We start from the raw sequence: 26,892 nt of genomic DNA on the forward strand, positions 1-26,892 counted from the left end.
ACTGTTCCAACTCAAGTCACGTCAGATAGTTCAAATGTCATTTTCTTTTGTATCTATATTTATTTATAACATTATTAAATGAAATTTGCATAAATCACATATAAGTGGTACTTACTAAGTACTATTTTGCTTTTTTACCGTTTTTCTGGTGTATCAGGGTCTTTTGAACGCATTAGCTAACTAGCATAGGTTTTAAATTCCCGCTATACAGCAATGTCACTTTGCGATTCTCGCCTCGGAACGGAACAATACCATACATTACACAGAAATTGATTCGCCTTCAGCTTTTGTATCACAAAAAAATCTACCAAAGGTCTTTCAATGATGCACTTTTCTTTTTTGAGGCTATAACAACTGAAGTCTTTCATATCCCCCTGCTAAAAGCGCTCATAGACTTTCATGAAAATCTGACAATTTCTCATCCGGCAGTACCCTTGAGGGTCTGGAGGACGTTTTTATACAAGACATTTTTTTTCCCGCCGCTTGGGAGAATCGTCTGGCCGACCGTCCGTCACTGGACGCTTCGTCCTTGCGCTTTGGGATCGGACAGGCTTCATTTTCACAGAGACAGATTTGAAGGCAGACTTTGCCATCAATCTAATCATTTTTCTTTTTCCGGCAGGAGAATTTCCAACTCCTGGCTGAGCACGGGCTGGTTCACAATGACCATCGCCTTGGAACTGTGTGACCGGATCGACGTCTACGGGATGGTCTCGCCAGACTTCTGCGGGTACGAAATATGCAACTTTTTTTAAAGTACTATAAACCCCTCAGGATAAGGTAACCTCACCTAAGGACGTTATTTCTTTACAATGCAGCATTTATCGTCACCATACGTCATCAACAACACATATTTTTGCCTATCTCTATCTATCTGCCATTGGTCAACGGCATATAAAATACCGGTCTGCTATTGGTTGTCGTCACGGCATCATAAAAATGCCTATATGCAGATAGTTCAACTCCCTCCCCTCCCTTTGTTCAGTTCGGAATCTCTTGTAAAAAAAACGTAGATTTGTTCACGCTGAGTAGTGATGTTAAATCAAAAACCTGATAACCATGGAAATGAAGTTTTCTTTTATCGAGAAATACAGGGAAAGAACATTACAGTACTCACTACCTTTGCAGGAATGCAGATATGCAATTGGCTGAATTAACTTCCATGTTCCCACCTGACTTCTGCAGGTAAGAAATATAGAACCCCTTTGAGGACAATACACCTCACGATAAGGCGACCCTGCTTTATGGCTTTTTCAGAGAACGGTGTGGATTAAGATGTTTTTCAGCACCTTTTTACGGTATTTTCCCGAATAAACAACATCAACAATAACTTGCGTCACCGAATCTTAACTCTATGCTATCGCTCGATATCGTAAAAAATGCTGGTCTGATATTGGTTACCCTCACTAAGTTGCAAGGTCGTAACCAATCGCTAACTACCATTACCACGGAAATGACGATGTGCTTTCGACTCAACTCCCTCCGACAATTCCTTCGTCTCTTTTTGACCCGTTTAGAATCTTGTGTAACAAAGTTTAATTTGTTTAACTTTGGGTTCCCAAAATTGCAGTGATGGTAAAAGGAGTAGCCAAAACATGATAACCATGGAATTAATGCTATCAAGGAATGCAAAGAAGGCAAACAAATTGTCACCCTCATGTAAAAATGACTGTAACGAATTGATGATTAGAGGGTATTGGTCAATTACTATTACCTATAAAATGCTGATATGGTCTTAGCTAAACTACCTCCCACAATGCCTTTCTGTCTCTCCATTAAGTTCATAATGTAATGTACTTTCTAAAGACCAGACAATACAATACTGTACATTCAGAACTGTATTAGCCAAAGGTGGTGCTAAAAGAAGAAGCCAATTCATAATAACCATGGAACTGAAGCTTGTGATTAACAAGAAATATCAATTTGTTACTACTTTCATTAAGGAGAAAGCCCATGAACCTCTTGGTACTTTAACCAAGCTAGCCATGAATGAGTTAACAGAATTTCATGTGTTACCAATCAGTATGTTTACTTACAGGGGAAATCAAATTCAGATCAAAATATTGCAGATATTCAGGTTTTGTCAAGTCATTTAAAAGGAAAGATGAGTATGAATATGCTCTTTTTTAAAAAAAATAAAGATTTACAGTAGATCCGGTGGATAGCGAACCTGCCTTGTGACGCCTTCCTTGCTAAAGAATAAAGTACATAAACCAATTAAAGATCAGGACAATTATTAAGAAATCTTTTCTTTCTTCACAAGTGGAAGTTTTAACATCAGTTTGATTTTTAATCCAGTACCTACTCCCCTCCTTGGCATCCACCCACCACTCCATTGCACCAGTCAGGTCCCATCACTCCAAAGTTATATATATATATTTTTTTGATTTATTTATAATGCTTATATACTATTTAGTAATTTTCAGGTTTTTATCTGCCGCATTGGGGCTTTGAAACGCGTTACGTACCATAGGTTTCTATCCCCCACCATACGGCTATTTCACTTTGCGAGCCCCACCTCAAAACAGCTTAACGTCATGTCCCGGGGTCTACTGTATTTGAGGTTTTCCTTCATGAATATTCAAGCAACAAAAGAGGTATTAGTGGCAGATTAGTGTTGGTGCCTGTGCAAACGGGCTATCTTTAAAAAAGGATTAGCTAGTGTAAGACCAAGGGCTAAGGATTTAGGACCTCACAAAAATATGATCTCAATGCCGTGAAATTGGCTGGAAAGGGTTGACGAAAACCAAACAAAGACAGAGATATAGATTACAGTAAGACCTCGGTTATCGCGGTTAATGGGGACCAAAACCACCTGCGATAAGTGAAAATCCGCAAAGTAGCGGCGCACCTTCCAAAAAAAAAAAAATTTTTTTTTTTTTTTTTTTATTATTATTTCTTTTGCCCCGGTTAATGGGGACCGAAACCACCCGCAAAAAGTGAAAATCTGCGAAGTAGCGACGCCCCTCCAAAAAAAAAAAAAAAAAATCTCATCTCATCTCATCATCTGCACCGCTTATCCTCATTAGGGTCGCGAGCGAGCCCCTAATTCGCGGCGCGGGTACTTTCGGGCGCAATATACACGACACCGCGTCAAGCCGAGCCGGCCGGGCGCTCGGCGCTAAGGCCGGCCTGTCGGAAGCGCAGCAGAATGCGCGTTCACGCGAGGGGGGGAGGATTTTGTACGGGAGTCGGATTTGGGCACAACACCGGCGCCTCCCGCTCGGGCCACGATGGCTCTATATGGCGCTACACGGCCCTCGATGGCTACGGCCGACGGACGGGCGGCCACGGGGTAAAGGGACAGGGGGACCTGTGGGGTTAGGGGGGCGGTGAAGCGGAAGCCGCACCAAAACCGCGCCCCGGGAAACGAGAACGGCGCGCCGCGAAGTAGCGAGATCCCACTGAAATATTAAGTGCAGTGGAACCTCGGTTCTCGACCATAATCCGTTCCAGAACCCTGTTCGAAAACCGATTTGGTCGATCACGGAAAATCGTTTTTCCCATTAAAAGTAATGTAAAATCGTTTTAATCCGTTCCAACACCCTGAATGTTTACCATGAACGTAAACATGAAGCTAACCCAGGCTAATCGTACGTTCGCGTTAGCGTACTCTTCCGTACGATGGATTACGCTAACATGAACGTGTAAAAATAAAAAAAGGACTATGAATAGGATTTCTTACCTTTGTGGTGGACGGTGGGGAGAGAAAAATCATCAAAAGTTTTTCAACCTCTTCCAAAACTTGCGGCAGTTGCTTGCTTATAGCGCTAACTTCCTTAGCCGCATCACTCGATTTCACAGCCTCCTTATTCTTTACTATCGTACTGATAGTAGATTTAGCCATGCTGTATTCACTAGCAAGATCGGAAATTCGTACACCTCTTTCATATTTAGCTATTATGTCTTTCTTAAAGGCAATAGTTGAACGAACAACTTGTTTTTTTTTTCACCTGTCCTGCTTGCACCGACCTTCTTCGGAGGCATAATTAGGGGCTAAAACACCAGTACGCCGCTCAGCATCGCACCCTAGCGTACCGGCGTTCGAACTCCGATTTTTTTGACCGAACAGCGAAGCAAGAATTTCTCGAAATTTTTTGGTCGAACACCGATTTGTCCGAACTTAGGGGTGTTCGAAAACCGAGGTTCCACTGTACCAAAAACACGAGGACAAGAAAAAAAATTTTGTAAGTACTAAAATGAAAAAGTATTTAACCAGGAGAAGTTGAGTTTCTCCTGAAAAGTTCTATTCTGGTGTAATCTGATCATAGGATAATCTTCTTCTAGATGGTGTGGAGTGCCACTTTCAAATTTCCTAGTAAATCAGTGTGCCACACCAAGATTAATGACTCGCACAACATTTTTTTAATATCCAACAGAGCTGTCATTTTACACCAGTCTAAATATACAACATGGATAGACATTTTAATCGTATAACTCTGTTTTTCAAACCTTTTTGAACCAAAGTACACTTTATTTATAAAAAGGTTCCGTGGCACACCGTCCGTCGACAATGTTTGAAAATGAAGTTATGTCAAAATTTCACTGTACTACCTCAAAAGCAGATAATTACTATATAAAAAGAAGAAAATAATACTTCAAATAAAAAGAATGGTGTGCTTTATGTTTTTATTTTTTACAGTGCAATCTTAAACCACTTTGACAAACAAATTAAGTTATTCAATGTACTGTGCTACCTCAGGAGCAGATAATTGGTACATAAAAAGTACAGTAATCCCTCGGTTATCGCGGTCAATGGGGACCAAGACCACCCGCGAAAACTGAAAATCCGCGAAGTAGCGCCGCCCCTTCCAAAATGCTTAAAACAACGTATACAGGTATACAGTATACCCCCCTGTATACAGTACACCATATAGAATACGGGTAGAGAGAGAGTGAAATTCATGTTATAACAAAAAAAACAACAACTGTAAAATATGTTGTATGTACACGGAATAGGACTGCGTCTAAACCACTACGAACCATTCAGTATGATTGTATTAACCGCTCTCAACCACATGCAGCAAACGCAGTTTATTTCGCTTGTTAACACTACCGGTTACATATTGAAAAGAAAATCAGTGAAGATGTGATATTTCATGAGTGTTTGTGAAGCGTTTTGGGAAACAACAGTTAAAACAATGGTCTGTGTTCATTTTAATGAAAGTGAAAGAGCTACCTTTTGACAATAACAACATACTTTAGCTAGCGGCATCGAACGGCTTTTACGACAAATACACGAAACCACACACAGTTAGCCGTGTTTAGGTACAAACAACCGCTCGCTTTTGGTATAATAAAGTCAAACTTGAGATGAAATGTGACGGAAGAGAAAATACTTACGTCGCGTTGCCGAGTTCCTCCATGATAAACTGAGCGCCACATAAGAAGGGGGTGAGGTGGGAGGAGTCAAAGGAGGGGGGGTGAGCGAAGCGGTATCTCACCATGACTAAGCATTGTGTCAGGGCCTCCCCCTCCCCTTCACAATAAGAGTGTCCACACAGTGTCCTCAGTTGACATAAGCTTGCTCTTAATGGCGTCAAGTCAATAAATGCATTTATTGAGAAGGTATATTTTTTACACACGCGAAGCTCTGAACCCGCAAAAGTGGAACCGCGAACTAGCATAACGTAAATCCTTTGCATAATATGGCGCGCAACTGAAGATGTCTAAATTTCAAGTAAATGCGCTTTTAAAAAAAAAAAATCATTATTATTTGGCCGTGCGCTCGCGTGCAACTGGTAAACCCCTCGCGTGCCACTGATGGTACGCGTGCCATAGGTTGCCGACCCCTGGTCTAGACCAAACTTCAAGATTGGCTTTGACATGTAAAAGTTCAAGCAGGATTTGAGTGCTCTTCTGGATCATCTGAGTGCTTTCTAGAAAACCTTTGATGGGTACTGGATATGTACTGGTTTAGGGTTAGGTTTTGACTAAAAAGTAGGTTTTTAGTCATCTGCTCTATCATTCAAGTGCTCTCTAGAAAACTTCTGATTGACTTTGACATGTACATTCTTGTTGAGCAGGATTTGAGTGCATTCCTGGATCATCCACGTACTTTCAGCAAACTCCAGGCAGGTACTGGACATGTACTGGTTTAAGCAGGTTTTTAGTCCTCTCCTGGATCATTCAAGTGCTCTCGGGTAAACTTACGATGGGTTCAGATTCAAACAGGGTTTGTGTCCTCTTCTGGATTGTTCAAGCGCTCTCTAATACACGTCTGACCGGTACTGGTTTAAATGGTGTTTAAGTCATCTTTTTAATCATTCAAATCTTTTCTAGCAAACTTCAGATTGGCCTGGACATGTTCTGCTTTAAGTAGGATACGAGTATTTTTCCGTATCATCTAAACCCTCTCTAACAAACTTCTGATGGGTACTGGTTAAAGCAGGTTTTTAGTTCTCCTCTGGATCATTCTAGTGCTCTCTAGCCAACTTCAGATTGGCCTGCACATGTACGTACTGGTTTAAGCAGGATATAAGTACTCTTCTGGACCATCCAAGTATTTTCTAGAAAACTTCAGACAGGTACTGGACATGTACTTGTTTAGGCTGGTTTGCTTTAGAGCACTTAAATTGCCCAGAAAAAGACTTCAATCATTGTCTATCAGTTGAAGAATTTTATACATTTGACTATAAAGGATTTTGTACGATCGAATATAAATTACATTTAATGCAAAAGATATTCACTGGCGTAAGGCTGATAAGATAGTCAGCACATGACGACGCAGAAAGGCCCTGATGACGGAGGACGGCAGGCATTTTTATGAGAAACACTCTCCGCTGTTTTGAGTTTTCCAGACATCTCTGCGAGATGTTGGAGCCCAGGGGGCTTCGTTGGCGCGCCCATGGGAGGAGTCGGGACACCATCTTGCGGAAAGACGTGGGCCGAGAGGAGAAAGCTAGAGAACTTGAAGAGAGGGTTCACAGAGACTCGAACATCGCTAATTCGGCCATATTCGATGGAGTTCACTCAGTTAAATTGCTAATGAAATTAAATCTGCCCCTGTGTGAAAATGTCAGCTTTTTCGTTCATCTTTTCCATGGCCTATTTTTTTTTGCTTGGGTACGCCCACAGGAAGGACCCGGATCGCCCGTCTGTGCCGTACCATTACTACGAGCCTCGGGGCCCCGACGAGTGCGCCATGTATATTTCGCACGAGCGGGGCCGACGGGGAAGCCATCACCGATTCATCACAGAAAAACGAGTTTTCGCCAACTGGGCCAGGACCTTCGACATTCATTTTCACCAGCCCGACTGGAGCCCCGCCCCCTTAGCCGCCAACCGCAGCGGGGATGCGGCCGGCACGTGACAGCCAATCACAACGCGGCGTCAGACGGCGCTCATCTCGATTGACGTTTGTGTGTGCAGGGGGAAGATATTTCAAGGCTGCGCCAAAGTCACAAGCCCACAGATTTTTCTTCTTTTTTTTTCCCAGAATGCCGTGCATCGGTGAGACTCGCTCGGGAGAGCTGGCAGCAACGTCAATCACTCGGCGTGTGTTTGTGTGTGCTTGCGTATAAAGTTTTGATGCTTTTCAAAGATGGAGGTCGAAAGTAATGAGATTTTTTTATTTTTTATTTTGAAGGGCACGCACCCGTAAGTTGTTTACTCGCCAGACGTAGCGCATTAGCATTTCCCGCTTTTGGAATCGGCGTAAATAAGAAATAACAACTCGATGTATAGTTTCATCAAAATTCAACAGGAAGGTCGACTTAATCTGGAATCCTATTAAAGCTCAAAGAGAATGCCGTGTTAGCGCTACGGCAAGAATTCCTCAGTGTTAGCGCTAACGCAGGAAATTCGGAGATCTATTTACTCTGATCAAAGTTGACATCGCATTTTGGTACAATTAAACAGACAGGTCTATTTTCTCCAGGTTCGAAGTTACAAGAGAATGCCGTGCTAGCGCTAAAGCAAGACTTCCTTGGTTTTTAGCGCTCGCACAGGAAGTTCAGAAATAAATTAACCGTATTCAAACATGATTTAAACATTGATGTCAATTCAACAGAAAGGTTGTTTTTATTTGGAATGTCATAAGTTATAAGAGAATTCCAATTCTAGCGCTACATAAATAATCCCTCAATTGCTAGTGCTAACACTTGAAATTCCAAAACGAAATAATCAGGCTCAATCTCCATGTAAAACATTTAATAATTTCAACAGACAGTTGGATTTTACCCAGAAGTTTATTAGAGTTATGAAAAATGCCATGCTAGCGCCATGGAAAGAATTCCTCAGTCCTTAGTGCTAACACGGGAAATTTCAAAATAAATTGATTATGCTTAAAATTGATGTGGACTTTTATCAGAATTCAACAGGAAGGACAATATTATCCAGAATTTAATCAAAATGATAAGATCATGCCATGCTAGCGCTAAGGCAAGATTTAGTCAGTCTTTAGCGCTAACACAGGAAATTTCAAAATAAATTGATTGTTGTGGACTTTAATCAGAAATCAACAGGAAGGACAATATTGTACATAATTTAATGAAAATGATAAGATGCTATGCTAGCGCCACAGAAAGAATTCCTGTCCTTGCCGCTAAAATAGGAAATTCCAAAATGAATGAAGTGTTAGGAGTTTATAACCTGAATTCGAAAACAATCAAAAAATTGGTTTCATTTGCATATCAGCTACCTGCTTCTTCACTATGTTTTCTTTAAAACTTGAAATATTATAACTGGACTGAAATTTTCAAACTATTATTTTTGTTGATGTATTTGCTAGAAGACTTTTCAAATATTTTAAATGAATATCATTATTAAAAGTGTTAAGTATTTATTACTTTTATTATTCGAAAAATCTTTAGTCGTTAATGCTAAATAATTTTGCAGCTAACTAACTACTTAGGCTAGCATTGTGAACATGGCTACTTGCTGCTAAGGCTAGCTTGTTTTGCATTTAAGACTAATGATCAAAACATGTCCATTTGGATTCTAATTTGCACGAATTGAACAATGTCCAAAATGATTTCCTTCAATCGTTTTCTTTCGGTAAATCGTGAAAAGATCAAGTGAAAAATTGTAGACATATTTAGGATTAATATTAATTCTAATATTAATGTTAATTATTTATTTACTCGTAATTGAATTGCTATTTATATTGAATGTCTTATACAATAATATTGTAGAAAACAAGTGTATATTTATTCAAAATATTTAAGGAAAGTTTGTGGCTGAAATCTTTTACCTGTAAAATGATACATTTCAATACATTTTTTAAACTTAAATTTGACTTTTTTTTTGACTTGGCACTATCAAAAATAATTACATAAAAATGAATAAAATAAGTAATTCTGATTTTAAAAATGTACAAACCAAATTAATGTTATTAGTAATAAAGAAATAAATAAGCATACATTTAATTTAAATGTTTTAATTGAGCAAATTGTGACCAGAGGTTAGTTTTTTTGTTTTTTCCTTGAGAGCTCAGTGTTTCCCATTCCTGATTATTTCTCGTAGTATTATTCCCCGTTATTTAATTTTTTTCTTATTCTCATTTTTGGGGGTGCCTGAAGTTTCGATACGAGATCAGTAAAAAAAATTGGATTTGACGAAAATCTTTGCCGATTTTCGCATATTGCCCGGGGTTCTGGTCCACACTATCTGTGATTAAGCAAGTAATTTATAGAAAGTACTACTTACCTGTTATACACATGTGTACGGTTCGATAACACAAATAAACATACATGAAAAGGAAAAATGAAATTGTATTTACCTTTGATGTGACCTTATTTTAGGTTGGTACAGTGGAGTAGCAGCTGGATGCAGAGGAGCCGGTTCATTCAAGTTAAAACCAGAGCTGTCAGACATTGAAAATAATATTTGAGAATGAATATAGGGCACTTTTCAGATTAGAATTTTATTTACCCTAATAGCATTTCAGCACGCTAGTTTCATCGCATACAAAATAGACTCATTAATACCCTTATTGTACAAATTTGGTATGGATAGAACTGTGTAATATTTGTAACAACAAACATTTTCAAGATAGAATTAAACATTGCTCGATTCTTTTGTTCTTCATTTTCATAGTTTTCACGTTAATGGCAATTATCGTAATTTGCTGAAAACTGGCATAGTAAAGGACAGAAGATTTGTAGTATTTTGGTCGTATTCTGCAGAAAAAAAAGAGAAGCTCCGCTCACATGCAACCTGAGTACAGGAAAGGATCAACAGGAACTTATATGCCAGCCCAATGACATGATAGGAGAGGAGGTTATCTTGTGGGAGTACCTGTTTTTTTTGTCTTTTTTTCTTTTCTATCTCTTCCCCCAGACTTTTTTTTTCCTCTTTTCTTAAATTTTCTGCTATTTCCTTCTTTTTTCTTATTTCCCTTGAACTCATTTGATTTATCTAGCCTATTAATTATTTTTTCTTCCTTGGTTATAGTTTCTTTTTTTTTCTCTGTTTGCATTTATTTTATTTCTTTCTCCTGTTGTTTCTTTTTATTTTTTTTTATTTTTTTTTAGTTTTTAGCTTTTATTTGTCCCCCAAAAATGCATAATGTTAAATCCTATTTTCTAATGTATGGATAAAAGCAATAGAAACAATTTGAAGAGGCTTTCGGGAGCCAAAAAAAGACGGCTCTTTTTAGTGAGCTGAGCCCAAAAAGCCGGTTCTTGAAAAAAAGACGGAATTCCCATCACTACGAGCTTATTTGAGTGAGAGGAGCTACCAGGTAAAGGCAATTCACTGCTAAATTCTGCAAACACGAAGCATAATACACATTTGAGGACACTGATGACAGGCAAAAAGTACAAAATGAGTAAGTTGAATAATAACAGAAACACATTTCTTTTACTTTTCCTGGCTTTTTCGGCTCCAACTAGCACCTTCCTGCCCTCTATTATACCTGACCCGTACCATTCGCGCTATTCTGTGTTCTTTTACTGCTTCACTAAAGAAGAGTGGTGGTGACCGGACTACCTCAAAATTTGGGAGGGGGGAATTCCTCCAGATGGTAAACCTCACCTCATCCGTTGCGCTGAATGTGGCCAAATAGCTGACTAGAGAAAGAATGCAAGAGTAAGGTTAGATAGCGAAAAGTGACAGATACATGTTCAAATTATTTTTAACATCCAGCCAGCCCAAATTTGACCTTAATATGAGCCGGCCCTTTGGAAAATCTCCCGTTCCTCCTGATTAGTCACTCCGGCTTTGGTCGTCTCATGAAGATGATTTGGGAGAGAAAAGATGTCCTGCGGCGCGTATGGACCATAGTGTTGGATATGAAATGCACTGATGATTAAACAGCTCAAGTTTGCAGCGATCAAAGACCGTATAGGCCACGGTTCACAAGTGGACGAGAGCTGGATAGATTCTGATCTTCGTTCTCGAAGTGATTTCATGTATGGACCATAGGCGAGTGGGAAGGCCATTAAAGGCAAGACGAGCAGTGTTAATGTGGTTATGGACATCTAGCAAACCTTAATCCATGCTTTAAAGTGAAAACATCATGAGGCAGGTTCAGCCAATAGTGCATTGGAATTTTCGTGATGAAAACCAATAGGAGAGCAGCGTTTCGTATGTTGTCGACCAATAACTGAAAACCATCTTAAAGAATTTGGAGAACTCTGAATAATTAGATTTTGACACCGTATAGAGCGAAAAATGCTGAAAAGAGGGGCCGAAAAAACATTTTATTCCACGCCGTAAAGTGAGAACCTCGTAAGGCGGGTTAAGCCAATAGGATATCGGCATTTTCAGGATGCCGTAATGAAAACCAATAGGAGAGCAAGCAGCGTTTCATATGCTGTAGGCAAATATTAGAAAGGCGTCTTAGAGACATTTGCAAACTCTAAATAATTTTTTTTGAGGCTGTATAAGAGGAAAATGCTATAAAGAGGGGCTGAAAAATACATTTTATTCCACGCTGTAAAGTGAAAACATCGTATGGCGGGTTCAACAAACAGCAGAATAGCATTTTCTGGATGCTGTGATGAAAACCAATAGGAGAGCAGCATTTCATATGTCGACCAATAACTGACTTTTGATAAAGAATTTGTTTTTCATGCCCTATAGAGGGAAAAATACTGTAAAGAGAGGCCCAAACAACTTTTTGTTCCACGACGTGAAGTGAAAACATGGTAAGGCGTGTTAAACCAATAGCACATCAGCATTTTTAGGATGCTGTGATGAAAACCAATAGGAGAGCAGCGTTTTATATGATGTAGACCAATAGCAGAAAGGCATCTTAGAAACTTTTGAGAACTCTAAATAGTTTGTTTTTGACGCCGTATAGAGGGGAAAATGCCGTAAAGACGGGCCCGAAAGAACATTTTACTCCACGCTGTAAAGTGAAAACATGGTAAGGCGTGTTCAGCCAATAGCAGACCAGCATTTTATGTGACGTCGACCAATAGCAGACAAATATCTTACAGACAAAACAAAAAAGTCTTTGCTGCCGTATAGAGGGGAAAATTCCGCGAAGAGGACGAAAAAAACACGTAATCCACGGCATAAAGTGAAATCAGGCAGGTTCAGCCAATAGCACAACAGCATTTTCGCGATGCTGTGACGAAAGCCAATAGCACAACAGCATTTCATATGAGGTCGACCAATAGCAGACAAATATCTTACAGACAACACAAAAAAATAGTCTTTGCCGCCGTATAGAGGGACCGAAAAAACATTGAATCCGCGGATTAAAGTGAAAACACGGGATTAGGCAAATAGCACAACAGCATTTTTACGATGTTGTGACAAAAGCCAATAGCAGATCAGCATTAGATATGACACTGATGAATAGCAGACAGCCATCTTAAGAGACTTTTGGTAACACAGATTAATTAGTCGTATACCAATTACTTAAAAAACCTCTTATTTCAGGCCGTAATGAGAAAACATATCCCGGGGGTCTACTGTTCTCCATATCCAATTGTACGAATTTTTGGGCTCGTTTATCGTCAAGAATGATTCAAGAATGCGGGTGGATTCCTTTTATGTCAGTGCCAATATCGGAAAACGAATAAATATAACGTTCCTTCTCTTGACGCGAGCTGTCTGCGGCTAATAGCGTGATGGATGGCGCTACAAGTCATGCAAGCGGCGGGTCGATAGAGACGGAGCGACGGCGTTTTGGCGGTCGGACACGCTTTGTAGCGCTTTTCCTTCTCCGAGAATCAAATGTCGAGCGGAAGGCGAAATCGAGGTTTTCGAGAACGCTACGTCCTGGTGTCGAGTTCTATCGATTCGGGTTCGCTTTTTGTGTGCCGAGTCATCGGAGGACGATGCCGGAGGAGAATATGGTGCTCGCAAGATACGTTGCTCACAAAAGGATCTCAAACGAGATCATTTTCCGTTTGCAGTGATTAACAGGGGAACAGGGTTTCCCTTTTTAGGGGGGGTGGGTGACACGTCAATGGTAAATCGAGAAGGACTTTAACAATAGCTCCAAAAATCAAGAACATCATTAGATCTTCTGTTCGGGCAGTCTCTGGCCTAGATCTTCGCTAACCCACTAGCAAACACATTCGCAAATAGCACCGGTTTGCTGGATAGCTTCAATTCAGCTTCTAGCATCACTCTAGTAGTAAATGCTAATTCATTTGAAAGTTCATGTTTTTGTCTCAATCTTAGCATTTTGAATACAGACGCTAGCCATATTAGCAAATAGCCCTTCAATTTAGCTGCTATCATCACTTTAGGAGTCAAGTCATGATTATTTGCATAGCCCTTAATCACAAAGAGTCTTAAAGAGCTGCCCAGACTATTGCAAATTTCAGACTATTAATACACCATCCCCTGATCTAAAACCTACATCAGGGCAAGGAAAAACTCAAAACCTCAACATGAGGAAAATGAAGAAACCTTGGGGAGGGACCACACATGATGACCAAGATGACCAAGGTTGCAACAAATGTTGCAATAACAAACAATACACAGAGTTAACTAAAACATAAGTGCTGAGTCTACTTTTCTGGCATTTTTTTACATAAAAGTCAACCCTTCTAACTGTCTACAAGACATTACGCTGAAAACAAATGTTGTTCTGGTCTGGTAGAGTGTAACATAACACTGCTGAGTCAGCAAAACAAAAAGAAATAGCTTTTTTTGGTCAATTTTCACATTTGAGGTAACCTAACTAAGTGCCTGTAAAAGATGGTGCTGAGGTCCAATGTGCCCCTCTCAAAGGTTTCTTCATTTCCCTCATGTTGAGGTTTTTGAGTTTGTCCTTGCCCTCATGTAGGTTTTAGATCAGGGGATGGTGTAATATTAGTCTATAGTTTGCAAAAGTCTGTGGTCTGTGCAGCCCTTTGAGACTCTATGTGATTAAGGGCTATACAAATAAGCATAACTTGTCTTGACAGATATTGTCAACAGGAAATATAGGTCATTAATAAGCTATAAGTATGTTTTAAGCCTGGATTTGAACAGTTTCACTGAAGTTGCAGAGCAGTCCACAGCAGTTAATGCTAAATCATTTCACGGATAATTTTAACATCATGGACCTGAATTACCATCGGTGTGCTGTTAGGGCCTGCAAGGCCTATTTACTTGCCTAAAAGATATCTGAATCATGTGAATTCTATTTTGTCCATGAATACTTATGAAATCATTTCTCGTGGTCAGCTTCTTTTCATTGCTTGTCCCGAGTGGCACTGCTTCCAGATGTGTGCTTTCGTATGTAAGCACCTAAGCAATCACATTTCAGTCATTAGTTGTTGCTAAGATCAGAAATTTACCCAGAAGCCTTCACAAAAGATCCTGAAGGCCATGTACGTGACATCAGTGTTCCAAGAAGCGGTTTAGCCAATCAGATTCCAAGTTGGAGAGTCAGCACCTGCTGTAGTGGGCCTTTCTAAAGGTCACCAGTTCCTCAAAGTATGATTGGCTAGGGGGTGGTAATCCACCAAAGCAATCGTGCTAAAAGCTGTTCAACATGAAGAGAACAAGCTGCACAAGCAAATATACTGTTGTGTTGATAAAATAGCGATAGGTCAGACAACTATGACGTGGCGACGCCTTTTGCAAACTAGAAAAGGTTTTGTCTGCCACTTTCAGCCTAGAGGTAAGAGCTTAATACAGACTACAAACCGGAATTCGAGTATCCATATATCCAACTCTTGTTGTCCTTTAAAGGAACATTGTGTAATATTTAGTGCCTCCTAGTGGTGCAAAAAAATTTTCATCCAGGTAAAGATAAACATTGATTTGATTACTAGGCAAAAATACATGAACTATCATACCTATTTTAATTTTTACCCCCAAAAAACATTAGTTAAGAAATGTGTATGTCTTTTACACTGTGGAATCCCCACTTAGATTGGCGCCATGTTTGTCCGGCATCCTGCTGCCACACTGTGCCGAGGAGCACTGGCCCCAACTTGTACCAGACAACACAGAGCCATCTGGTGGTCAAATAATACACAGTGGGACTTTAAGCTTCAGTTCAACAGCAGTCACTTCCCTTTCCCCGGAGAGAGTATCTAAAAACTTCAGTTCAACAGTAATGTCAATTTCCCTGGAGTAAGCATCCATATGGAATTCTTACTCTCCTTTAAGCTTCAGTTCAACAGTAATGACAACCACATTCCTGGTGGGAGCATCCAGATTCAATTCTTACTATCCCTTTAGCTTTAGACCAACATCAGTGACCATCACAATCCTGGAGGGAGCATCTATATTCAATCCTCACCAATTATTAAGCTTCAGTTCCACATTGGTTATGATATCCTTACCAGTAGGAGCATTTCTATCCAGCTCTTACTATCTTAAGACACAGTTCCACATTAGGTAGGATCTCCTCCACAGAGGTAGGATCCATATCCTACTTTTACTGTTTTAAGGTTTAGTTTAACAGGGGTGTCAATTTCCTCCAGAAGGGAGTACGCATATTAAATGTTTACTGTGCTTTGAGCTTTAGTTCTACATAAGAGACAATATCTTCCCCTTGAGAGAACATCCATTACTCACTTTTACTATCCTTTAAGCTTCAGTTCAGGGGCAGTGACAATCTCCTCCCCGAAGGTAGTACCCATCAAAATCTCCATCTTTTAAGCTTCAGCGCAATAGCTGTTTAATCTCCAGGTATGTAGTTCTCAGCCAACTAAAATGAACAGCACTTTTTGGCTGCGATCCAAAATCCCCATTTGACTATTGTTATGAGCAGGGGCCAGCAAAGCCCAAAACTGATTTTGCTGCTTTGCAGGGGGGTTCTGGTTCCTATTAACAGTATATTCAACTCTTACATATTAAGGAGGTTCTTCACAATATGGTCTCCTGGGCCCCGACTGGCCCTCGCGTGTTTGAGATCCCCTTTCTCTAAATCAAAGAGGAGAAACTGATTTTGTACAAAGCTAAATCCTGAGGGAGGCCTTGCGTTGAGATCTTAATTAAATGCATTTGAAAACACTACAAAGCACAAATCGTTCTGACTGATAAAACGATTTTTTTTGTTCCCAAGGACTCGCCCGCCCTGAATGAGTTTTGTGCGACGCATTCAAGAAAAAAAAAGCCCAAGGTCAAGAAAGCCTGGCTATGTTGACGAATCACTCGCTGGAATGCAATCAACATGTGTTTTTTCTTCATTTGAAGGGATCATAAAATTGACTGCAGAAATTTTGAAATGCCTAAAGGCACAGTGTGTATTATTCGGTGGCTTGTAATGGTAAAAGAAACTAAATTCATCAAGAAAATACATTGAGATTATATATATATATATATATATATATATATATATATATTAAGTCATATATGCAATTGTGCGAAACATTTCACATAACGTGACCACATAGATTGCAGAAAGCTTGTGGGAAAAGAAAATGTGCCTTTTTTGGTCAATTTGAGTTTCCGTAGTTTGTATTCTTCTTTGCATTTGTTGGCACTTGTTTTCGGTTGCACTACACAACACAGGGACATCGAGTGGCCAAATAATACACGCTGTCCCTTTTGAAACGTTAAGTGTTATATTATGAAAAGTATTATTTCTCATTTTTGAATTTAAAAAGTATTAAAACTACTGTGCGGAATATTTAAAAAAAAAAAGATTACTGTATAGTAAAAGAAAATACTTCATAATACTTAATCAAAACTGGAAAAATATTAATTCTGATTTAATATAGTCATTTTTACTAATTGTTTATATATTTTAGTTAGAAAAACACTTTATTGTCATAAGACTTACACCCACAAAAAATGTCAATCTTATATTTATTATTATTATATAAATATTATTTCGTATTTAGTTGACTTAAAGCAATATTTCTCATTTTGCAAAAAAATACATTACCTAATAATAATCTTCAAAAAAATATATTAAATGAAAAAAATAGTACTTCATAATATTAACTTAAAACATAACAAATGGCCAATTTGATATCTAATATTAGTTAGTTTTAAGTGTTACTTCTTATAATTTACAACTTACCATTTTTTCAACAAGAAAAAAAGTACTACATACTCAAAAAAAAATACATAAGACTTAAATAGTTCAAACAAAAAACATTTGCCAATTTTATATATTTTTAGGTCATATTTAGGTATTATCTCTTTTTTTATTTCAATTAAGTAATTTTAGGTATTATTTCTCACATTAAAACCATAAAAGACTTGATGCAATGGAACAAATCTTAAGTGTAATTCTCACCTGCAACCAGCAGAGGCGCTCTTGAGCAACATCTCGAGTTGGCTACAAAGAAAAAACTCCAGAAAGACTCCAGGAAGAAAAAAACAGGAGAAAAAAAATAACTCAATATGCATTAATAATAAGGATCGACCGATATGGTTTTTTTCAGGGCCGATACAGATTATTTCATTTCAAGAGGAGGCTGATAACCGATACTTCAACTACCGGTAATTCAATTTCTGTCGAAGCTTAAAATTTGTCATAAGAAATTTTTAACCATGCAAAGAAATAACAAAGAATATTTGTTATAGAAAAACTTGAAAAGCTCTCTGAAATCTAGACAATAACATAATGTCTGGTTGACAGCTTCTTGAGGTCTATATTATTCATAACCTGTTTTAAGTCTAGATTTGAACAGTTCCACCTAGGTTGCAGATCGAATCCCAGAGGGCAGAGCATTCCACATCACCGTTGCCCGGATGTGCAGGGAATAGAATTAGGCTTAGCAGCACCTCGTATAGAGGTACACACAAATGTGAATAATTCACTAAGGGATATTTTAACAATAAATAAATAAAAATGTCAATACTTAAATTGACTTCAATTAACTTAAATCAAAAAGTGCATTTAAATTTCAACAATGCTCGCAAATTGAAACGTGTGGGCACTCCTGTTATATAGCCAGATTGACGAACTAATGTTATGGTAGCAGCTAATCAATCGGGCTTCCACTTTATCGCGCTTTTTATGCTCTGTTTCAATCACAAACTCACCCGCTTGATTGACGAACTCATGTTATGAGAAGAGTTAACATATCAGCTTGTGCATGAAAGGTGCTTCCCTAAAACGAGTTAACTACACATTTTTGTGATCTTTTGCTTTTCTACCACTGACTCAGTATAGTAAAAAATCTCAATATTATCAGCGGTCTTGATTCACAGGCATGTCGGGACTCGGGAGTTAGCAGAGCTGCCGTTGTTTACTCCTCTCTAACATAATTCTTTCTGCTTCTGTGGCTTTGCCCAAGGTCGGTTATCCAATCAGAAGGTAGTGTCTGGCACAGAGGGAGGGAAGAGACGCTTGGCTGCATCTGAACTTTAATAATCGGCCCGTTGAAAAGATAAAATGGCGATACCCGTCAAATTCCCAAATATTGGTGCCAATAAATGCCCAGGCCAATAAGCAATCAAGTTCTACTTAAAAACCACAAATATCAGAAATAAAAATCCCATTTTAAGATGGATTTTGGTTTGATATGAAATTATTGGCATAAGGAAGCGTCCCTTTATACAAGCCAGCTTGACCTTGTCTAACAAAATGGAATTTGCGTTCGAGTCTCCCCTAGAAACCAGAAAAAAAAAATCAATAGAATATTAACAAATGAATTTGACATAACAAGGAAACGGCTTGTAACCAATTAAGTTGACACAGCGAATATATTTTTTATTAAAAAAGTTTTATTTCATTTCTAAACAATCCTTCCTTCACAAGAAACAGACAAAAATCAACATTTAAGTTTTTAGTGTTGTAAGATCAGAGCGAAATATCTCAATACATAAAAAATCAAGGAATTTCCAAAGCACCTCAAAAAAAGTCAGTATTGGCTAAACTATCAATATAAATTATTTTAAGTATTATTTTCTTATTTTATCGTGATGTTATTACCCGGTATATCCATTTGTTTTTCCACTGGCATGGATGAGTCATTTTTTAGGGTAATGTACTTTATTTTTTTTACATAAAACATAAACAGCGGTTAAGACATGCTGCTGGGAAAAACATTACTTGTAAAGAACTATTATGCAAAATAATTTAATGTATATTTTTCTAGTTTTAATTAGGGCATTTTAAGTATTATTTATTTCATTCTCTAAATATTTATCTTTTTTTTAAGATTAAAAGTACGCAATAGCAATTGTCAACAGGAAAACAAAAATAGAATATAACAGAAAAAAAAGAAAAAATAATACTCTATAATATTTTCCATGAGTAGAAAAATAATTATGAGCCGATTTTATATTTAATTTGAATGAGGTTTTTTTAAGTATTATTATTTTTTAAATATAGATCAAACGTACTGTATGGTAGTCAAGTCATGTTAATTTGTATAGCCCTTATTCACAAGGAGTCTCAAGGGGCTGCACAGACCACAGATTATTGTGACACCATCCCCTGAACTAAAACTTACACGAGGGCAAAGAAAAACTCAAAAACCTCAACATGAGGGAAATGAAGAAACTTTGAGAAGGGATCCTTTTCCAGGATGACAAGACTGCAACGGATGATGCAATAGCAAACAACAAAAATAAAGTACCGGTACTTTACAACCAGACCAAAAAAATATGAATAAAATTACTTCATAATACTTCAAACAAAAGAAATCAATGCTGAGGTTGTACTGTGTTGTAATTAAGTAATTTGAAGTAGTATTTCTCGTATTTTGTAAAACTTAATATCAAAATGAATGTCCAGTAGATTTCAAGAATAGTCATATTTAAAATACCTACTGGTATATTGTTAAAAAGGGGTAAAAAAACAAAACTTTTTTTTCTTTTTAACAACAGAAAAATACATAAGATGAACTGATTAAAATGACATGGTAAATGGGAAAGAATCTTATATCATTTTTCTCATTTCTAATCATTCTACCCCAAAAATAAATATAAATACTTTTTTTTTCTTCTTTCTTTTTTTTCAAATAAATCCCAAGAAATAAGGAAAATAGATATTTTGCATTTAAAATGAATGTTTGGCTGTATTATTCGACTAACTTATAATTTGAGCAATTTATTTTGATTTAAATAGAGAGTATGTACAATAAATGTTTTTAGAGCATTATGTTTTTGTAAATAAAAAAGCCTTGTCTCCATTTTTTATTCTTTGTGGGGTGGGGGCTGGGGGATTTTTTTGTACTTTTTATATTGTAAACATTCCATCCATAGAATGCGGCACGGTAATGCAGTGGTTAGCGTGCTCCCCCACGGTGCAGAGGTTCAGGGTTTAAGTCCAGCTACAGCAACCTCACTGTGTGGAGTTTGTATGTTCTCCCTGTGCCTGCGTGGGTTTCCTCTGGGCACTCCGTTTTCCTTTGACATTTCAAAAACATGCATGTCAGGTTAATTGGCCAGTCCAAATTGTCCCTAGGTGTGAATGAGGGAGTGAGTTGTCTGTCTGTGTGCCCTGTGATTGGCTGGCAACCAGTTCAGGGTGTCCCCTGCCCACTGCCCGGTGATAACTGGGATGGGCTTCAGCACCCCCGCAACCCTACTGAGGATAAGCGGTGCAGATAATGGATGGATGGACCCATGCATGCATAGAAAGTGAGCCAAAAATAGAAATGACATGCTAAAGGGACATTTCTCCATTTTCTCTTTCTCTCACTCTCTTTTGGGTGCGTTTATGCAATTTTTTCATTGTAAAAATCATACAAAACCAAAAATGCAATAATAACAGAATGGGAGTGCTTCTCCTCTTAGAGTAAGTAAAACAAATAAAAAGTAAATATAAGAAATAAGAAAAAAAACTGGAGAAGCTGTCATGTAAAAAATACAAAGCTCCATTTTTTCCTCTTTTTTTGCAGTTTTATGCATTTACAAATACAAAATGAAAAATAATGGAGATAGGTCTTTTTCACATGTCAACCACCTCGTGCTGGATATTCCTAAAGAAATGTTTTGCTTGTTGCAATGCTGCTGACCTGTCCTGCAACAAACTTAGTATGCCCCGATCGATGTCAAAAAAAAGTTAGGAGCCGTAACCAAAGTTTCCACGAGCCGGGAGGGGCCCCCCCCAAAAAATCCCAGGCCATTTTATGGCCGCTTAGAGCGGCACTAGCTCCGATAAAAAGACTCTACTCGTAATTAGGGAGGCTCAATATTGTCGGTTACGAGCAGTTGGAGACAAATTAGTTATTTTGATTCAGCGATTCATCTATAATCAGGGCGGCGTGCCAAAATACAGAAGTAAAACACGCTTAACTACCTCCCCCAAAAAACGCTACGGGAATTCAAATGGCAGGAAACGAAAAAGAGACGGAGAGAAGGAAGGAAGCAATGAGGGAGGTATTAATAATGTATAGGAAGAAAAGCACTGATGTAGCAGCTGTCTGCTATTTTTTTGCTTTCAACATCAATCGGTCCTCCTGGCAATGAGGCGGTGATGTAGTGTCACGCCAAGATTGAAACGGAGGGGAAGAGAAATGAGAGAAAGGCGTTTAGATCCGTTCGGAAAGGCCGCCGGGGCTTATTGCTCGCTTATAGGACGGACGTCCACTGTGGGAATTTAACGGAAGCTAATTTGGTGAAACGGGATGGAATTCAAATGGCCGGATTGTTCGTTGGACTGTGAGAATAGTAAGGGGGGGGGGCTTAATGCGCAATGACAGCCGGGATGTAGCGTTGTCATCTTTCCACAGTGCTCGTCGACTCAGAATTTTGCCTTCTCCGAACCGGCAGTTCGGACGTACAAATAAAGCGAACATGCTGAGCAGAACATCCGGTCAAAGTGATTAAATTTTTGATGTCTAAGCTATGGCGAAAAATCCATTACTTTATAACTTGGCGTTGTATGGAAGTGGTTCGAATTTGGTAGCACCGTTCATCACGAGGTTGAAATGGATCTATCGCCGTTTGTGGCAGACAATGAGTCTTTGAAGGGCTCGTCGAGTCCGATTTTCCCCTTCCCAAGGTTGGCCTGGCGATCGTTACGCAGACGAAATCATTATTCTTCAATCCATCATTGGACGAATGTGGTTCAAATTTGGTGGAGCCTTTCATTTTCTTTATCTAAATGTAAATGTCAATGTTCTGCATTTATATAGCGCTGTTCAAGTCAATGAAGACCTCCCAAAGCGCTTTACAATGTGCTTCACACTTTTTCCCTTTTTACACACTAACTAACCGATAGCAGCATCAGCCATGCAAGGCAACTACCTGCCATAGGGGGCATTCGGGATTCAGTGTCTCTTGCCCAAGGACACTTCGACATATAACACAGGAGCCGGGAATCGAACCTACGACCTCTTGATCTCAAGACGAACGCTTTACCTCCTGAGCCGCTTTGACGTGTAGAGCCATCAGGTTTCTCTTTCTTTTTCCAGGCCATTTGGGACACAAAAATTATTACTTGATAATCTAATGTCATCTGAAAGGTGCTTCAAATTTGATGGCACGATTCATCACTATGTTGAAATGGATCTTTGATATCTGTCTATAGCTGTCCTTGGCAACCAACGAGTCTTTGAAGTCAGCTCAGACTTTTTACATTCTCTAGGCTGACATAAAGGTAAGGACACAAATAACTATTTGTTTTATATTCTAGCGCTAAATGTGGTCCGAATTTGGTAGTACCCTTCATAAAAACTATGTTGAAATGGTTCTTTGACTATAGCCGTCCTTGGTGTCTTTGAAAAACTAGTCAAATGCAATTTATTCCTTCAACGGGCTGCAGGAATGCAAAAAAAGAAATCATTATATCTTAGCTTCCCCCAGTCACCCGTCTCAAGGAATATGACCAGGGTAGATAGATAGATTATATCCTAGTACCGCCATTCATCACTACTAGGTTGAAATGGGTCTATAGCCACCATCGGCATTCAACGAGTCTTTGAAAGATCAGTCGACTCTGTTTTTTTCTATCTAATTCATTACTTTATGTATGATCCATCATCAAAATGAGGTCCAAATTAGGTGGCACCATTCATCACTACTTTTAAATGGATCTTTGGGGACTATAGCCGTCATTGGCAGTCAACGAGTGTATGAAGGACCTGTTGATTTACATTTTTTTCCTTCTCGGTTCTGACCTGGAAATCATTATTTTACAATCTATTGGTATCCCAAATGTGGTCCAAATTTGGTGGCACTGTTGAAAAAACGAAGTTGTAATGGACATTTGACGTCTATTGCCAACAAGTTTTTTAAGGACTAGTCAACTCAGATTTTCGCCTTTTCTAAACCGGCAGTTCGGACGCAAAAATAGAGCAAATATGCAGAGCAGAACATCCGCTAAAAGTGATTAAATTCTTGACGTCGAAGCTGTGACAAAAATTCCATTCCTTCATAATTACTTAATAATCTGTCGGTGTCGGAAAGTGTTTGAATTTGGTGACACCGTCCATACAGATGTAATTTATATACAGGTGCCGCTTATAGTCTGGAAAATAAGTCGATTTCTTTATTTATTTTTAATCAATTTTGTAATTAAATAGCTTTAATTTAAATCAGCATGACCAACTTGGGTGCCGAGGTGCTCAACTAATTTGGGTCTATGGGCATTTGGGTTGACCATGGTTAATTGTTTTGTGTTTTTTGCTTCTTTTTCCTTTTCTTTGTTTTTGTGTATGTGTTTGTCTTGCTGTCAGTCACCCCTCAAGGGATATGAACAAGGTAGATGGATAAATAGATAGAATTTAAATCATAAGTAAAGCAAATTATCCATATCTTAAGAAGGGGGTCAACTAATCGGTGTTATACAACAGTGTTAAGTTGTTAGGTATTGGTTGGTTGGTTGAATCCCTAACCACAAGGATGTGTCTTGGCCACTTGGCGCCCAACCATCTCCAGGCCGACATATGTTTCCACCTGGTCTCGAACCGGGGACTAATTGCCATATTAGGCGAATGTGCTAACCACTGCACAACAGTAATCGAAATATGTGAAAACCAGTTATAGGATATTAGCTATTAGAAATCGACCAGATGCTTTTTGCAGGCAAACCGTCCTTTTAATAACTTCATCTGTGCTAGTCGAGCTAAAAAAAAACAAAGGCTGGGTGTAAAAATTTATTTTACAAATAAATAAAAATAAAAAAGCAGGGAGGCATGGGCAGGTGCACCAGAAATACAGTACATTTTGCTTTTTATTTAAAAAATGTTGGCCGAATTAGTAACTTAATAGCCCTAATTTTAACAATAAGTATAATTAATGATTATCATTTTCAGAAGGGGTACAAGTCATCGCAGTTGGGGGTTACTCGAAATACAAGTGATGAGTTTATTTTGTTTTTAATATTGAACAAAATAATGTAGATATTTCAAAGGATGCCAGTTCCTTATTTTGACTATTATTGCGCACTGATGTTTTTAGATTTGAATATTACATCATTGTCGCTAATGAAAACTCCCCTAAAAGGTGATCTGTTTTTTGAACCTTAAAGATTTAATAAATAAGAGTGGGCTTAGGGGAGGGTGTCAGTACAAGGAATGGAATTCTCTTATCTGAAGGCTTCTTTCCCTGTTCAAATGCCATTGATGTCTTTTCTCCTTATTTTGAGTGTCTACTAAAGTTTAAACGTGACAATGTGAAAACCAGTTGCAAGATATTTGGCAAATTGACCAGAACTACATTGTAAATCCAGTCTCCCTTCAGCAGACAAACTGCACTCTTAATAACCAGTGCCAGACGAGCTGAAGAAAAAAATGAAAAAAGTCAGTGCAAAAAAAAAAAAAAAAGGTAGGCATGGCCTCACAGTTGTGTCCCATTGCATCCCTTGAGGTTCCTTCTTTAAAAAAAGCATCAGTTCATCTCAGAAGATATGTTTGAGGTGCTTCATGCCATACGATTTGAAAAACACCAGCAGGATGAGCGTCCACAAGCCCAGGATGAAGCCGTCGGGCGGGTGCCATTCCTTCTGTTTGGGCTTCTGAGAAAATAAAAGCGAGGAGAACATTTATGTTAGTAAGGTAGACCCTTGGAATACAAAATATCTGCCTTAGAGTGTTTTCACTTTCATTGTGTAGAATACGATATTCGTTTGCCCCCTAAACTGCATTTTCCACATTAGACTACATCAACAACAAATTATCGTGGGTGGACAAAAACGTATATAATTCAAAGGTATGTAAGATGAGTTACGTCTCAAAAATACCTGTTTTTTAATGTATTTCTTTTCATTCAGTTCAAAATCTTGTGTGCATCGTGAAGACGTGAAGAGTTTGAAATTTAGTACTGTATTTTTTTCGTCATGGGTTCAACGCTTGCCTCAATGCTAAAGGGAGAAGTAAAAACATGATAACAATGGAAATGAAGCATACAAAGAAGGCCCACTAATGTTAACTTAAGTTGTGTTGCGTGGAAATCCACAAATATGCTACGGTTGAATTAGTGCAGTTTACCAAACAGGCCGCCTTACTCCTTCCATCATTAAATATAAATGTGTATAATTTATTTTTAAAGACACATTTTTCGTCAAAGATGTTTAAAACTTAGGTCCTGGCACGAGTTTAATCTTGTTTTTTTATCCATCTATTCTACTATGTTTAATAAAATTGCTGGATTTTTAAAAAATGTTTCACCATTTCTGGTCACTCTGGGTCATGAGGTAAAGGAAAATGTCTTCATTCGGGTTAATAATTTTGCTCTATGTACAGTACATTACAAAAAAATACATTGTTTTTCAAGTTCTACTGTTTTTGTTTTCTTCAAATTAACAAAAAGTAATACTTTAACCTCATCTGTTATCACAGCCCGCCAAATATTAATAAACAAAGTTGTGTCTTCGCAATGTCACCTAGTCACTTAAATAATTCATGACACATGACAAAATATACTCACCACAGAAAGATTACGATCAGGCTAAAGAGACACCCGAAAACTATAAAGCTGGAATAACTCACCCAGAGGTGCAATAAAGTTCTACTCATGATACGATTTCCCGCAAATATGGTATAGTTACATTCACGAAAGTGCAGTGAATTGAACCGTGAAAAATGGACTCTAAAACACACGATAATGCCGACAGATTAAAAAAAATCCAAAAGCATCTCCGCATTGTGTAAGAATCCTTATTGTTATCAGTCTGTTTCACTTCATAACTCCCCTTTAAAAATAAAGGGACTCACAAGAAGATTTCCGATATAGGCGTTAATCAAAAGGTCAGAGGCTGACACTACTCTTGGCCAATTGCAAGCTTTTTTCATGGTCCATAGCCTGCGACAACCTATGAGGGCCCGTATTGAAAAAGAAAAATATCCTGACTTACTTCGGCTTCAAAAATCTTTAGACAATAGTGACCAATTCAAATATAGATCGACACATTATATTTCTGTGTGTTCCAACTCAGATTAATCAATGTTAGTAGCACATTTTAAGAGCAGCATTCAATTTTCTTTGGGCACGTCTTGGCTTGGAATTTTTGGTGAATTTTACAGGAACCTAAGGGTTTAATGAGGATAAATTATGTGTGAGTGGACGCCAAATATAATACTTTTTTTTTAACTGAAACAAAATCTAAAAATAATGATAAAAACAAGCAAAATTATGCAAAAGATTTTTACTGTATTTGATATATTTTATTTTCTACTTACAGAAGGTATACAGCTA

The 26,892-nt window shown here is 38.3% G+C and overlaps 2 protein-coding genes across 8 annotated transcripts in view; one reads left to right on the forward strand and one right to left on the reverse strand.

The window, feature by feature from the left end:
* Positions 1 to 16,562, forward strand: part of st6galnac5a (ST6 (alpha-N-acetyl-neuraminyl-2,3-beta-galactosyl-1,3)-N-acetylgalactosaminide alpha-2,6-sialyltransferase 5a) — a 63,178-nt gene extending 46,616 nt beyond the window's left edge. The window contains exons 4-7 of one of the 7 annotated variants that reach the window (XM_088345843.1): positions 623 to 730; positions 1,129 to 1,185; positions 6,801 to 6,975; positions 7,078 to 9,699. In XM_088345843.1, the coding sequence (XP_088201969.1) occupies positions 623 to 730; positions 1,129 to 1,185; positions 6,801 to 6,975; positions 7,078 to 7,356 (619 nt within the window). In that variant the 3' untranslated portion in view covers positions 7,357 to 9,699. Of the gene's footprint in view, positions 1 to 622; positions 731 to 1,128; positions 1,186 to 6,026; positions 9,700 to 16,411 lie in introns of those variants that run through there. The other 6 variants (XM_088345826.1, XM_088345852.1, XM_088345868.1 and 3 more) reach the window with 6 other exon arrangements.
* A 2,447-nt stretch (positions 16,563 to 19,009) lies between these two features.
* Positions 19,010 to 26,892, reverse strand: part of pigk (phosphatidylinositol glycan anchor biosynthesis, class K) — a 47,632-nt gene continuing 39,749 nt past the window's right edge. Inside the window, exon 11 of the mRNA XM_088345886.1 lies at positions 19,010 to 25,213. Coding sequence (XP_088202012.1) covers positions 25,097 to 25,213 — 117 coding nt within the window. The 3' untranslated portion in view covers positions 19,010 to 25,096. The remainder of the gene's footprint in view (positions 25,214 to 26,892) is intronic.

This window comes from Urocampus carinirostris, chromosome 1, assembly GCF_059441175.1.
Source record: "Urocampus carinirostris isolate Australia breed hairy pipefish chromosome 1, RoL_Ucar_1.0, whole genome shotgun sequence".
Taxonomy (NCBI): domain Eukaryota; kingdom Metazoa; phylum Chordata; class Actinopteri; order Syngnathiformes; family Syngnathidae; genus Urocampus; species Urocampus carinirostris.